Source organism: Zingiber officinale, chromosome 2B (genome assembly GCF_018446385.1).
Source record: "Zingiber officinale cultivar Zhangliang chromosome 2B, Zo_v1.1, whole genome shotgun sequence".
NCBI lineage: Eukaryota > Viridiplantae > Streptophyta > Magnoliopsida > Zingiberales > Zingiberaceae > Zingiber > Zingiber officinale.
In genome coordinates, this window is record NC_055989.1 from 149,931,550 (window position 1) to 149,947,094 (window position 15,545).

General features: G+C 38.1%; 2 protein-coding genes and 1 long non-coding RNA gene across 4 annotated transcripts; 1 reads left to right on the forward strand and 2 right to left on the reverse strand.

Annotated features, from left to right (window-relative positions):
• The first annotated feature begins 522 nt into the window (after nucleotides 1–522).
• On the forward strand, nucleotides 523–1,814 carry LOC122049663 (protodermal factor 1-like). Its single transcript, XM_042611022.1, has 3 exons — nucleotides 523–755; nucleotides 880–1,210; nucleotides 1,280–1,814. Exons 1-3 carry the CDS (start codon nucleotides 611–613, stop codon nucleotides 1,608–1,610), a joined length of 807 nt encoding a protein of 268 aa, XP_042466956.1. The 5' UTR covers nucleotides 523–610; the 3' UTR covers nucleotides 1,611–1,814.
• A 7,615-nt stretch (nucleotides 1,815–9,429) lies between these two features.
• LOC122049664 lies at nucleotides 9,430–9,979 on the reverse strand. The gene has a single exon (XM_042611023.1). The coding sequence runs from the start codon at nucleotides 9,953–9,955 to the stop codon at nucleotides 9,569–9,571; it is 387 nt and encodes a 128-aa protein (XP_042466957.1). The 5' UTR covers nucleotides 9,956–9,979; the 3' UTR covers nucleotides 9,430–9,568.
• Nucleotides 9,980–12,409: 2,430 nt separating this feature from the next.
• Nucleotides 12,410–15,312, reverse strand: LOC122047810. Of its 2 annotated transcripts, XR_006130668.1 has the most exons (4): nucleotides 15,199–15,312; nucleotides 14,573–14,656; nucleotides 13,403–13,506; nucleotides 12,410–12,923 (listed from the first exon to the last, which is right to left on the reverse strand). It is a non-coding gene; the product is annotated as an uncharacterized LOC122047810 (long non-coding RNA). The 2 variants fall into 2 exon arrangements; XR_006130669.1 differs by lacking the exon at nucleotides 13,403–13,506.
• Between the last annotated feature and the right edge of the window lie 233 nt (nucleotides 15,313–15,545).

Below are 15,545 nucleotides of genomic sequence, written 5' to 3' on the forward strand. Positions count from 1 at the left end.
GAACATTTCTCTCTCTCTCTCTCTAAAATAAATTAAAAAATTACTGAAGGAGTTTAGACGTCTGGATTCATTCCAGACACTAGATCAATTTACACACAGACATCTGGATTAATTCCAAGTACCTCGAGTCTAGTCTAGACAAATCCGCAAAGTAAAGTCCCCAGTCTATCAAAATATTATATATGTATATATATAGAAATGGGAGGCTTAATGAAATATGATATATATATATAGAAATGGGAGGCTTAATGAAATATGGTTTAATTATCAATATCAATAGAATAAAGATAGCAATAAATGTGGGAATCTAAGGGAGGCAGAACTGTCCACTAAACCCTAAACCCTCCCACAGTAGTATTAATTAACCCTACAGCTCACTTGAATGCACCCTCCTGCCTCGCACCAACCACTCACTCTCCCCTCTTCACACTCCATTTATTACTCACAACGACCCTCTCGCAACCACTCACACACGCTATAGATGGTAGATCTCCCTTCTCCTTGAACAATTCATCTGTCTATAAATTGGCCACCAGACATTAGTCTCACTTCACTCATCTTCCTTGACCTAATTGAGCTTCATCAGCTCAAACTCGATCGAGCTTACAGCATGGGGACTACTGTGAAGAAGATGATGTGTTTCTTAGTGATTTGCTCGGCCCTCACTAGTCGGGCCATGTGTAGAGGCTTTGAAGCTGGTGCTGCTGCTGACAGCAAGGCTTACTACTCCCCTCCTTCCACAACAAGTCCCCATCGTAATGTTTTTTGCTGATGAAAAAGTGTTTTTTCTTTTTCTTTTCCTTTTTCTTTTTTGTTTTGTTTTGTTTTGTTTTTGGAAGCTAAATGACGTATGTCGTTACGTGCATGCATTGCATGCAGGTTCTCATCGCGGCTCCGGTACTCCGACCACGAACCCGCCGTCCACCGGCGGCGACGCACCGGCCTCCCATGGCTCACCGCCATCGGGAGGCGGCGGAGGGTATTACAGCCCGCCGTCCACCGGCGGAGACGCGCCGCCGTCCGGAGGCGGCGGAGGGTACTACAACCCGCCGTCGTCGACTCCCGTGGTGGTGCCTACGCCAACGACTCCCGTTGTGGTGCCTACGCCAACGACTCCCGTGGTGGTGCCAACGCCAACGACTCCCGTGGTGGTGCCTCCGGGGACTCCGTTCACTCCCGTCGACCCTAATTGCCCTCCGTTCACTTTCGAGTATGAAATTATATATATATTTATATTTATATTTTTATATATAAAAATAAATATAATGTAATTTTGTAGCTATTGGAGATGCCATCCGAACGCTATTTGGTCCTTATTTGGGTTCTGGTGCCCGGTGGCCCAGATCTTCGGCCTGCCCAACCCGGCGGCTTTCGCGAGCACGAACCCGACCGTGATGGACGCGCTGGCGAACACGCGGCGCGACGGGATTGGCGAACTCTACCGCGAGGCCACCGCCGCGTTCCTCAACTCGCTGGTGGACCACCACTTCTACTTCACGGGCGAGCAGGTGAGGGACTCATTCCGGGCGGCGGTCGTGTCGGACAAAGAGGCCTCGGCCCAGGCCCAGCTCTTCAAGCAGGCCAACGAAGGCCGGCTCAAGCGAGGCTGATTAGGCCGCCCATCGACTATTATTAGTTTTGAGCTTTAATATGCGTGCAGGGTAGTAATTAGGTGGTCTTAATGACGCTGTTAAAGGTTAATTAGTCCGTGTCTTGTTTTTTTTTGGTCAGCTACTTTTAGTGGAACTGCGCGTGATGTTTAGGTGTTGTTTTATTGTTATTTTTTAAGTGTTAATTGATGACTGGATATAGTAGAACTGTGTGTTAGTGTAATTGATAATGTCACTAAGTGTCTGTGGCCACTGGACAGGTAATTAAGAAACCCACAGAGAAAAACACGGGATGACACGTGATGGTTTATGAAAAGTGCAGGTCAGTGCAGGTGCTGCATTCATTCCATGCCAAAGCTGGGTGTGCTCGACACTCAACGTGAGCTGACGCTGAATTTAATGAATTAAATCGAACGGAACGGGCGTGACCGAAGTACTACACTCATTATTGGTGAAAACAATCTATAAATTTATTTGCATGAATGAATGAATGAAGTAGCGATTCGATGCTGTACTGTCATATATGGACGATTTATTATAATAGTTTTATGATTTATTATAGCGGCCGATTGAAAACTCTTTTGAGATTAAATTTGTCGTCTCCAAAATTAGCTGAGTCGTCGTAACAATTTGACAATCTGAGTTATAAAAAAAATTAATTTACCAAATATTTATATATATTTATTATTATTATTTTGTAGCTTAAACGCTTAAAAAAAATCCAAATCCAACCGCATGCGGTTGCTGAGTTGGACGCTGGAGTAGAGACGTGAAACCTACCCATGAAGTGGCAATTGAGGTAAAGATACACATACCCCTAGTATTTATAGGCATAGCTAGGATTGGACATGTAAGATCCAATTGCGATCAGGATTGGATAGCCTACGATGGTACGAGTCTATCGAAATTTCTTAAAATTTCATAGTATATGTATAAATATATAATTATCGAACACTAAACCACATATGATATTATTATTTGATATTGGATAAAATATGATTATTGTAAAGGTTAATTCTAACATAGAATTATATTTTTTTTCAGGAAAGACACGAAATAATATTAATATTAGGATATTGCGGGCTAGAAAGGATGATAAATAAATCAAATCACTCTTATTGAGATTGGGTGAAAACTCCGAAACAAAACGAGCACAACACACACAGAATGTTAACTTAGATGATTTTATTTGGTATTCGATTCCTTGAGATAACTAATTCAAACATCTACTCTTAACTCTCCACTTCTACTAATAAAATCCTTCTTCTCAGCTTTATAATTGAAGATGAAGAAATCTTCTATAATAATCTTACAACACAATATAAAAGAAGATAAGCAAGAATATATTAGAATGATTTACTTGATAGATGTAGCTTAGTCTTACAATGTGTTGTAAAAGAAGATGAAGTAAGAATATATTACAATGATTTATTTGATAGATGTAGCTTATTCTTTTTCAAATGCGTGCACCAAAGATGGAGGTTAGGCTCAAAAGCTTCTCGGCATTCAAATAGCATGAAAATCTTGGTTTGAGATTAGAGTTCTGCCCCTTCAAACGTTCATTTTTGCTTTTATATGAATCCTTGAGTCAAAATCCTTACTTCAGACATCAATCGATTGTTGAACGACAATAATCGACTAATATGATCTCTGACAACTATTTATGTTGATGTTGGGTGATAAGGAGGAGCCTACCTGATACAGATCAATTACGACAGTGTAGGTCAAAGTCAAGACGGTCAATGCCAGGACTTAAGTAAAGCTCGGCCGCACATGAGCGAGAAGCAGTTCATCGGTCGATCAGAGGGATCATTGTCCGGTCGACCATCTGAGTAAACCAGTGACTGGTCAACCCGGGTGGAAAGAGAAGACGAGCGGGCCAAGAGCCCGAGCCGAGTGGGCCAGGAGCCCGAGCCGAGTGGGCCACTCGTCCGGCTCGAGGTATGTCATTGGCATTATATACATAATGAACCGATAAAATAATGAAAGAGGAAAAAACATCTAATTAATTAGACAAAGAGAAGACAAAACAGAACACTCTATCTATCATTAAATGAGAAACAGTCAAGACAAAGATGTCTTCCGTCAGTAATTAATATCATTAAACCGGAGAAGATGGAGGGCCACCGAGAAAGGTATAAAAGAATATGGCAGGTATGAAGAAAAGCAAGATGAATCTCGGTCCCTAGTACTTTCACTCTCTTCTTCTTCTATTTCTAACTTGATCGTCGGAGGGCCAACGCCAGGGACTCCTTCCATGGTTTTGGTTTTGTTTTGCAGAGAGGAGCGAGGTCTTCATCTAGTCGGCGGAACTGCCACATCCTCGGCTTTCTAGCTTCACACCTTCGGATAGGATCATTTTGGCGTCATCTGTGGGAACATAGCCTACATCATAACGAGAAGATGGAAGACGCTGGATGACTCACAACAGTGACACTGACGCAAGAGGATCTCAACACACTAATACAGGCTTGAGTGATGAAGATGAGAGGTGCGTGAGTAAATATAGATGTATTTGTGCATATGCCTTCTGGATGCAGGATAGACATGAATAAAAAACAAGTTTTCCAAACTCTTGAGCTGATTAGCCAAGTTAAAAGTCGAGCGGCGACTATAAACTCTTATCTTCATCAACGATCGACTATAAACCCTTGTCTAAGTATGTAAGAACTTAGGAGTATAGGAAGTCGAGCGAAAAACACAGCTAGTGAGAATGATGGCACGGAAGATAGTCGACGGGCTCGATACGTTTGAGGGACTATAAACCATTGTCTTCATCAACGATCGACTATAAACCCTTGTCTAAGTATGCAGGAACTTAGGAGTATAGGAAGTTGAGCGAAAAACATAGCTAGTGAGAAGGATGGCATGGAAGATAGTCGACGAGCTCGATACGTTTAAGGGACGAGAAGGAAGCCGTGACATTTCCGAGGGATGAGAAGTCGGGGTGGAAGGTTGCTCAAGAAGTTCAAAAAATGAGTTCGAGTGAGCTCTATTCCGGATGGCCGAGATCACCCAACGAGCGAAACCGGAGTGGAAGACCCGGACAGAAAGTTAATTGGGAGTTGACTCTGGTCCGAACACCCGAATCACCAAGGGTGCGTGCCCTAGTCATGGATTGGTTCAGCTCGGTCTGGGTGCCAGGACCTAGTCTAGGCACTTGGACCAGAAACTTATCTTTTGTCGAGCTGTCACGATCCGTTGCATCATGGATAAAATTTTATCCACCCGGAGGCGTTCGGAACCCTTCCATGCACTTGGATCAATGCTATAAATACAGCTCTGATTTTAGTAGTTGCAAAAATAACACTTGTAAATCATTTCTCTTTTTGGTCTACTACTGTGTGAGCTATCAACATTATAAAAAGCTACCCTGCCTAAAGGAGATCTTCATAGTGAGCTTCATTTGTCTTGGATTAGCAATCCTCTTATTGCTAGCCAAGTAAATCTTTTTTTTTGCTTCTTTCTTTTAATTAATTAACTTCTTAATTTTTTTTTATACAAGTGTTTATTTTAATCAAGCTATAGATCGAGAAAGATTTGAGTTTATTTTTCAGGGCTATTCACCCCCTCTAGTCGGTCGCTAAGGCTATTCACCCCGTCAAAGTTCGAGGGGGAGTTCACGCACTAGAAAAATCGAATAAAAATATTCCTAAAAACTGACTTTGAAATTCTTTTAATAATTAAGTATGGTTTTATAGTTTCTAAAAATCAGCAAGACGTAGAGAAAGAAAAGTACCTCTGGACGAAGGAGCAAAGTGATGTCTTAGTCAACAGCAGAGCAGAATATCACTTATTAAGTGTATTGCCGCCTCAAGTAGTAAATCGCATCGAAAGCTATACATCAGCAAAAGTTCTCTGGGAGAAGTTCCTGGAACTCCATGAAGGAACATCTAAAGCGAAGCTTACACGATGGAACATTCTTCGGAGCAAGCTAACGAACATCTGTCTAGAAAAAGATGAGAAGGTAGCCCAACTATACCGAAGATCAAGGACCTGATCACTGGACTGGCCAACTTCGGCGAAACGGTAACCAACCGAGACTCAGTACGCTACGTACTCAACACTTTTCCTAGAACTCTAGAATGGACTTCGATCATAGACGCCTACTACATCTCGAAGAACTTGAAGGTAAGTACCCTAGAAGAACTTTTTTCGACTTTGAAATTACATGAAACTCGATGTGCAGGTACAACAAAAGAGTCAAGCCAGAATCTGGCACTAAAAGTCACTAAGAAGGATGAAACCGAGTCAGACTCGGATCTGGAAGGAGACTAAGAAGCTTACATAGTAAGGAAATTTAGAAAAAAAATTCAATCTAACAAATTTAATGAAATGCATAACAGAAAAAAATTCAAGAAATAAAAAAAAGGTTCGATGCTACCAATGTCAAAAAGAATAACACATAAAGGAGGACTGCCCAGAACTCAAAAAGGAAAAAGACAAGAGGCCCAAGTAAAACAAGCACAAGAATCTCAAGGTCACTTGGGACGAAAGCTCATCATCAGAGTTAAAAATAAAAGTGTATGTCGGACTAGCACTAATTGCTAGCCACGAAGAACAAACTGTTGGGACCTTGACGTCCGCTAGAGGGGGGTGAATAGCGTCTCGCCAAATCGATCACTTTTGCCTACACTTGTTAGTTACGCAGCGGAAATACAAATGAACAAGTAGAAAGCTAATCTAAATACAAGACAAGAAATGCAAACCAAGCTACACGATCATTTAACGTGGTTCGGAGATTATATATAGCTCCTACTCCACGGCTGTCCGTAAGGTGGACGATCCCGATCCGTCGGTGGATGACTCCTCGGCAAATTCCGGCTAGTTCACGTAGCTCCTTGTGGGTGGAGAAACCTCACCACAACTCTCACAAGAACACTCGAGACGCTAGGGCACAGGTAGACTACTAATAGGAGTTAACCATCTCTATTTCGTCAACCTCAACCAAGCTCACAAGTCTTGGTTATATAGGCCACGGGTTGGAAACTCCCGCCTACCAGTCGATTGCCAAAACCATCAGTCTACTGCCCTCTGTGGAAATTCGACCATTACAGCCCAACGGCTCGATACCAGCCCTCTGTTCGCTCCTAGTCGACTGATAAAACCACCAGTCGACTGCTACAGTAACGCTACAGTGCTGCTACGGTACCCCCTAATCTTATGATTTAACCTCCAAGTACATTCACTCAACACTCGTCCTCGCCCGACCAACCTAAACCTAGCCTTCTAGCCTCCTCCATCAGCCTTGTGTCCTTCGGATGTCTCCCCATCCTTCACGTCTTGCCTTCTGGAGCTTCCATCGGCCTTATCATTGTTGTCGGGTCTTCCTTTGCCAAGAGGTCGCGCCTCCGGGACTTCATCCATTGTCAAGTCACATTTGGACTTACATTGCCAAGACTACATGCTTGGACTTACACCGCCAAGACTCATCCTTGGACTTTCCTCCTTTGCCAAGATCACACTTGGACTTTCCTTGTTGTACCTGTATCCTGCACACTCACAATGCATATCAAATACAACAATAAACCTAATTTAAATCTTTGCCTAAACATCAAAACCTAGGATATCCAGATTGCTCCAACACAAACCACCTCAGAAGTCAGCATGATGAAGGGGGAGCTACTTCAGACGAATACAGTGAAGCAGGAGGAGAATCAAGCTTCAAATTCGATATGGTAAGTGATGTATGTCTCTAACCACTTGATCAGCTGTATTTTGGTATTAAATCAATGGTAAAATCAATGTGTAATTTTTTTTAAAAAAATAAAAAATTTAGAAATAAAAAGAATCTTGGCAAAATCTTGCTTAATAGAAGATCTTGAAAAATTAAAAATTAAAAATGCTAATTTAAAGGAGCAAATAAAAAATTTAAAAAATTTTACATGCTCAAATTTTAAATATTCTCAAAGATTAAATTGTTATTATAGAATTCACAAGGGTTAAATAAAAAAAAATAATAAAAACATACATCCCTAGAAAATACTTGATCAATCCAGTAGGAAGTAACTTATATTGGGTTCCTAAAACATGCCTAGTTAAAATTGTGCATATTTCCAATTTAAATTTGATTTAATATTTGTCTTTTGATTGCCTAATGTGCTAAAATAAATTTCTTTGTACAATTTCTCTTCAAAATTAATTAAGTATTAATTTAAAAAAAAAAAGATTTCCTTTCCTATACCTAAAAAATTTTCAAAATTTTTTTCTACTGTTGTATTATTTTTATGATTTGTTTTTCAAATATTATATTTTTAAATTTAAAAATATTTCACAAATTTTTTTTTATAAAATTTATTTTTGGTAAATACTTATAATATTTTATGTCCAACAAAATATTTTTAAACTTTTTCGATCAACATTTAATTTTCTATGAATTATTTTTTCAAATGCTAATTGTTAATATTAAAAAAATTTTAACACACAATTTTTGAAAATTTATTTTTTCTAAAAACGTACTTACTCTATTAATTATTATATTCTTATAAAATTTCTCAAGATGTTTCCAACCTCAAAACTATTTTTTAAGCATTTTAAAGAAAATTTCATCTTTATGTAGTAAATAATTTATTACGGTTCAAATTGATTTTATTTTTTAATGAAAATTTTATTACTGCTTTAGATATATCTACTTAACCTTTATAAAAATTTCTAGAATTTTTCAGCCAACAAAATAATTTTTAAATTATTTTTTAATAAAAAAATAGAATTTTGAGAATAAATTTCATACTTTTTTAAAAAGGTATAGTAACTGTTGAAGTATTCGTCAGACTTTATTTTCAATTTAATTTTGTAAAATTCTTATTTTTAATATGATCAAATAGGGAGAGTTAGAAGTTAAGTTTAAGAGGAGATACATATTTTCAAAATATTGTCTATCTAATGTTTTAAAATTTGTATATTCATTTAATTTAAATGTATTGTTTTATCCTAAATTAACTTGAATTGAGTTATATCAAAAAGGGAGAGATTAATTGATTGACATTAAAAAAAGGAAAGATTGTAAATACCTCATAGTGGTTTTGGTATATTTAATTAAGTCAAGTTAGATCCTATTATGTTTTTATACTTTGTGTGAAGTAGGTAAGAATTTAAGAATTTATTTAATTTGATCAATAATTTAAAAAGTCGTTGGAACAAATTTGATTAGGAGCAGATTTTATAACTAATTGCCATGACATTCATAAAGCCCTAATCTACCAATTGTTCCTCCTTTTCATTGAGTATTATGTCGCTGTGCCAGTGGAGATGGTGCACCACACGAGCGGTATCGTCCTTAACATGAACACAGAAGTGGTGAAACGGCTCTCACCGGCCGACGAAGACACGCACCCACCACCCCAATTGATGTTGCATTTATGTCGAAGGATGATTTGCCCTTTTGGTCGCGCCTTCGACAGCCGCTATTTTACCATCAATGATCAGCTCTACTGGAGCATCACCGACGAGGCAGTTTGTGAGGCGAAGACGTGGCGGATGCTCACCCGCCTTCTGGCCGACAATGTGTCCCCCGTTGACCTTGACTTTCTTTGGCGAGCTTTCTGGTGATACACCGACACGGTGCTGTCTTGTTTTTTGATCGCCGAATTGTCGTGGATCGTTATTCAAGTACCCTCTTAGAGTAGGAAGAAAACAATAGTTGATCTGAGTCTTAACTTGTGTCATACAAACATATACAAGTTTAAAGCCTTGTGCATTAAGCCATTAACCCTAATTAAACTTAATTAATCAATTTATGCCTTCAGCCCACTCATTAGCTCCTTGAATGCTCCTTAATATCCTTTTATGGCTCAATTTTTCCCATTTAATTAACACAATATATAATAATAATAATATACTAAGTCAAATGATCCACGTGAATAGGGCCGTTAATAAATACAATATAAATGGAAAGTTGATTATTTACATTTAATTACTAGTTAATTACTATTCTCCTTCCATTAAAAATTAACAAATGACTAGAAAATGGCTAGCTCTTCTGATCCTATCTCGAGAAATCCGGTCATCTTGAGAATGGAGTTCCTAACTCGACTCAGATCGCGCCCCTTAAGCGTCCTCCCGTTCCCCACGCACACCGAGAAGGCCATCTTATCGCCGACGGCCCTTCGCGCCACAATGACATGCGGCGGAATGACACGGCTGCCGCCGTCATCATCGTCGTCGGCGGCGTATATATATTCATCAGCATGAAGCTGGCCGGAGGCTAATCCGGCGGTCCAAGAGCGAGCACCACGCGACCGAGATGGAGTCTTGACTCCGAGGATCGCCGGAGCTATCGCCACCGTCTTGCCTCCGCCGCCGGAATCGTCGGGCCATAAGACCTCCGCCTCCTCGAACTCTTCCATGAAAGCAAGTTGGAGTAGTTGAATTGGGGAAGAAAAAGCTGAGGCTCTCTTGGCCTTAAATAGAAAAATTGCATTGCCACGTGGCTTAAAACCAAGAGAAAAACGACAAATAACAAATATATAAATCCTAATCCATTCCTTACACTTACTTGCAACGCCAACCTTTTGATTGGATTTTGAGTAAAATATTTATCCAAAAAAATTATAATAAATTTGGTTGCTTGGAGTGTTTATTGTATTCTTACCAAAAATAAATAATAAAATAATAAAAACAATTTGAAAAACATAAATTTTGTCCCTGTGTGGAGCTTCTCATGCCTTGAAAAAATTGGAGGAAGGAAGTTGGTAGACAAAGTCAAAAGAGAATAACTTATTGTAATTATTTTTTTTTCACTTACGTCAAAGATGACAGATCAAAATCATGAAATAGTGTATGGATAACTTTCATCTTATCCACAAGAAGACAATCATGCCCTAGCCCAACTAGGGCATCCATGATTTGAATATTAGTTACGGCAAGGACATTTTCTCTTACATGAAAAATCTAAAAAGTTAACTGTTAGATGTCAATTGTATTTAGACGATCTAGAGGGAAAGACTGTCTATCTCTAAAAATAAATAATAAAAACAATTGAAAAACATAAATTTTTTGGAGGAAGGAAGTTGGTGCACAAGATCAAAAGAGAATAACTTATTGTAATTATTTTTTGTTCACTTAGTCAATGATGACAAACCTAAATCATGAAATAGAGTTTGGATGGGGCTTCCTTCTTTGCCCATTGATTTATGGATAAGCTTCTTCTTATCCACAAGAATACCATCATGCCCTGACCCAACTTGTATGATTCGAATATTATTTACGGTGGTGCATTATAAGATAATGAAAAATCTGGAGAATAAAATTAAAGCAATTAAGGCATGAGGACTTCATGATTAAGTACACTTAATGCTTAATCTCTCGTCTTAATTACTAGTTCTTTCCCCCACGGCAGTGAACAGAGGGTTTAATTTGTCGTATCGTAGCCGTTACGTGGAGAAGAAGAGTATCGAAGACTTGAAGCCGTGCGTTACGTTACGTTGCGCTACGCTGCAGCGTCACGACGTGGGCAAAGTCAGCAAGGACACGTGGACCTGACGCGGTTACGTTCGTTGGCAAAGTCATGTACGCACGAACGCAAACCTGTTCTAAAGTCAACGCCTTCTGTTTTGGTTTTTTGTTCGGAGAAGAATGAACTCGTTGCTTGTTTTAACAAGCAAATTCTGGACTCAGCTGGAGTTTGGCTAACAATAAAAACAAAACAAAATTAAAAAAAATTACAAATTATTTGTACTCAATTTTTTAACATTAGGGTTCTGCAGTGGCAGTCAGCCCACAAGATCTCTCTGCCTCATCAGACTGCTCCATGAGTGCAAATTTATCTCCTTGAAGTTGAACCCAAAAGGGGGAGAGTTGAGGCTCTCTTGTGCTAAATAGAATAATCAAAGGCATAATAGTGGTTACTCAGTGTCTGATTCTTGTTGAGATTCAATTAAAGTTTCATATTAAAAAAATTTAATAAAAATCATGGATTTAAAAAGATATAAGATATTTTCATTGACATAAAATCTTTTAGGGAGAGCCCATGAGAATCTAAGCTCAAAGTAGACAATATCATATCATTATGGAGATATATAAACATCCTTCGATCACAACAAATAATATCAGAGTCATGATCCTGACTAGATGTCATGTAGTGTGGCCTTGAACAGAGTTGATGGTAGGTTTGGAATTAGTCTTGAGTGACCGGAAGCTTATGGGAAGACCCCGGAGTAGGTCAAAGTGACCAGGTACTTACAGGAAGGCGAGTAGGTCAGAATGACCAAATGCTCACGGGGAAACCCGAAACAGGTCAGAGTGACGAGATGCTTACGGAAAAACGTGAAGCAAGTCAAGAGTGATTGGATGCGGATGCTTGCGAGAAGACCTAGAGCAGGTCAGGATAACCGAATGTGGATGCTTGGAGGGAGACTCAGAGCACGTCAGGGTGATCAGATGTTTGCGGGCAGGCCCAAACTGTGAGAGTAATTATGATCCTTCATTTGAGAGAATGTTTGTTGGAATTCAATCAAAGTCCCACATTAGAAAGATTCGATAAAGATCATGAATTTAAAAGGATATAAGATATCTCCATTGACATGAGACCTTTTGAGGAGAGCCAAAGAGTGAAGTCATGAAGGTCTATCATGTCATTATAGAGATATGTAAACATCCTTTGGGCATAACAATTACTAAGTTGAAATTACTTTAAATGGCAAAATAATTTTTCCTAACTAACGACATTGTAAGATAATAAGTGAACTTAATGGGACAAAAATAATTATAACTAAAAAACTTAATTGTTATTGTCGTAGTGCGATATGATTACTAATTAGGCACCAAATTACATTAATAAAGAGTAATCTGATGCATAAAACTCCCACAAATATGACTATATGAGGTCCCTGTAACCTCCCAAGTCACACTGATTACTAATTAGGCATCGAATTACATTAATAAAGAATAATTTGATGCACAAAGCTCCCATGAGGTCCATGTAACCTCCCAAGTCACACGACATCAACTTTATCAAATTACATTAATCTAAGAGCAAAAAGAACATAAACAAGATTTCTACTTTTTCTGTTTCAGCAAGTAAACAATGGAAGGAGGCATCTTACTCAAGTTAAAAGAATCAATGAAGCTCCCTTGTGCAGTATTAGTTTGGCATGGAATTTGAAAGTTTGCCATGCCCAGAGTTTGAATGGCCTCCCTCGTCACTGAAAACTCCCATTTGTTTTATCAATTCATCATCATCCTGCAGAAAAGATCTGGCTCTCCGGAATTCTTTGACCTTACAGAATTAGTTCTAGTGAGATTGTCGGGTCGGCATGCTCCTTTTAAACCGAATAAACAATATAGCCACAAAGAAGTATCTAACAGAACATAAATCTGCAGAATAGGAAGTCGGGTTTCAGAGCTAAAGATTGATATTCATTGGCCTAAAGAAACTCAATCTTATTACAATTTATTCGAACTAAACTGAATTTAGACTTCTTGCATGGTTTTCAGTTGGAACCGTTGTCGAGTAATCGACAATAGGTCATAAATTGAAGCAAAGAAAGTCATGAAAAATAAGTGTACAAGAGCGTTTAGAAAAAACAGGTTGCATTCATATGTACGTGGTTCTTCATTGTGTTTAATAGATATTACTTATGTCCTTCGACTATAAAAAAAGAAAGATACTAATGTCCTTAAACCGAACAGCAAAGTGCATCTACTCTCTGATATATTTTCTCATTGCAGATCTTACATCTTCACAAATTAGTTCTAATGCTTCCCCTAAATCGCAAAAAAGTGAAAATTGATAAATAATTCCATATGGTTTACACATGTATAGCCTTGTGCAACCCATTAAGGAAGCTTCATACCTATCAATTCTCGTGATCTCATTGTTAGCCATATATTAATGCTCTACACTTCACCTTCTCTGCTGTTTCCATGTTAGCAGATCAGTGATGGCCAATTAAGCATCCTGCCAAGAGAATGAACTCTTCAAAACTTGATGTGAGAAAGATAAGCAGCAAGTTTGGTTCCTTAGCATAGCACTTTTATGATACCAACCATTCTAGGAATGACATTATCACTTCTTGTATTTTCCGGTTTCTTCCTGTTCTTGAGAAATAAGTTCAAATTTGGACTCTAACCTCAATTTACCCCATCCCTCTTAAATGTTTGTATCTCAGTCCATGTTCCCACCAATCAAGAATCTATGTTAACATGTAAAGCATTTGGAGGAATAACTAAAAGAATCGGGTTCGAATTCCACTAGGGATGAATATTCTAGAAGTCGACTTCTGAGTGTATATATGTTATGCCCCGGATTTACCTATTAGGCGAACTAAGCGAATGTTGTCTACTTAATATAAAAAAAAAACAAAAAAATCCATGTTAACATTTATGCAATAATTTGTAACTAGTATGCCTAACTTAGTAAGAAGGGAACAGGATTATTCTCAGTTTGCAGATATAAGTCCAATTTATAAAGAAAGTAAAATAATAAAACTAAAGATTGGATAGATACAGAGATTCCAACTAGATAAGAAATAATGGCAACCATCGTCGCGCTTCATCACATCAATTTCATCTTCAGAAGAGGCCAAATCAAAATTATTCAATGCAGAAATGAGAACTTCTGCATGAGCTGCACTATCCAAGCAATCATCAAAAGCTTGTTTCCGTGATAGAGATCAAAACACTAAGTTACTCCATCAAATACACAAATAGAACATAATGGATTGTAAAGATTCACTAGATTTCAGATACTTACCATCATTATCAACCATATGGCGAAACAGTTTTGGTTATTGTTTAATGCAATAAATAAATAAATAATTTAATTAATTTGAATTACTAGTGATATGGTGTTGCATAGAGCTCAATGGAGAATAGGATTTATATAGCCGATCCCAGATAGTAAGTACAAGTATAGCTTGATGATGATGATAAAGATAATGATGATAGATAGAAAAAAAAACAAGTAAATCTAAATATTAAAGCATTAAAAACAAAATCGGTGATAACAAAATGTTGCTACTAACCTCAATCTCTGTGAATCGATATTTGTATGCAATAGAAAATTGATACTTTAACAATCTGTAGCCATGGAGCCATCAGAAGTTAAACTGTAGATCAATTTAGAATGTTTCAGTTGCATAAATAATCATAATCAAATCAGATATACATAGCTTGAGAACAAGAGAAACCTACAATCAAAAAACGTTTGAAAAACTTGACATTTCAACAAGAGGCATTCTGTAGTCCTGTTTCACTATAAAAAATTATGCATCGGTTATGAATAATTGTTCTTGCGTCAATAATGACAACTAAAATTCTCTAACACCTGAATAACAAGATTAACCTCAGATAATATTGGTAGGAACCAAATAGGTAGGCTAGAAAACCCTAACATTTGGGGTTAGGATCGAATAATAAAGTGAACGCGCGCAAAAGGTAGGGTTTTTTCCTCGTTTCTCGATACAAGGTAAATGGCGATAGCTCCACGAGATGAACGGTGTCGCTCATATATAGCCACGCAGACATTCACTATCCCGATCAAGCGAGATGCAGCGGAGGCGCGCAGGAAGGAGGGGCGGTAAAAGAAGAAGGGCAGGATACGAAAGAGACGGAGGTACAATAGGAGGAATGCAGAGGAGCAGAAGCTTACCGGCGAGACGTGGCGGTGGCGCGGAGGGGAAATTAGGAGGCGCTGCGGCGGTGCTGCGCAGCGCGCACGCGGCGCCGCCCGCGTGCAATAGCAATGCGAATTTTATTTTACCTTTTGCGTAATTTAACCTTTTTCTTATTTTACCGCATAATTTAAATATTATTTTTATAAAAATAAATTAATTTAATAAAATAAGAGAAAAAAAAAAAGGACGCCCTTATTCTTAAAAAGCCAAAACATGACATTCAAAATGTTTTTTATTCCAAAAAATCCTGATTCTAACATATTATTGACTAGTATAACATATTCAACTAAATCAATTTACTAAAAATATATACATAAAATAT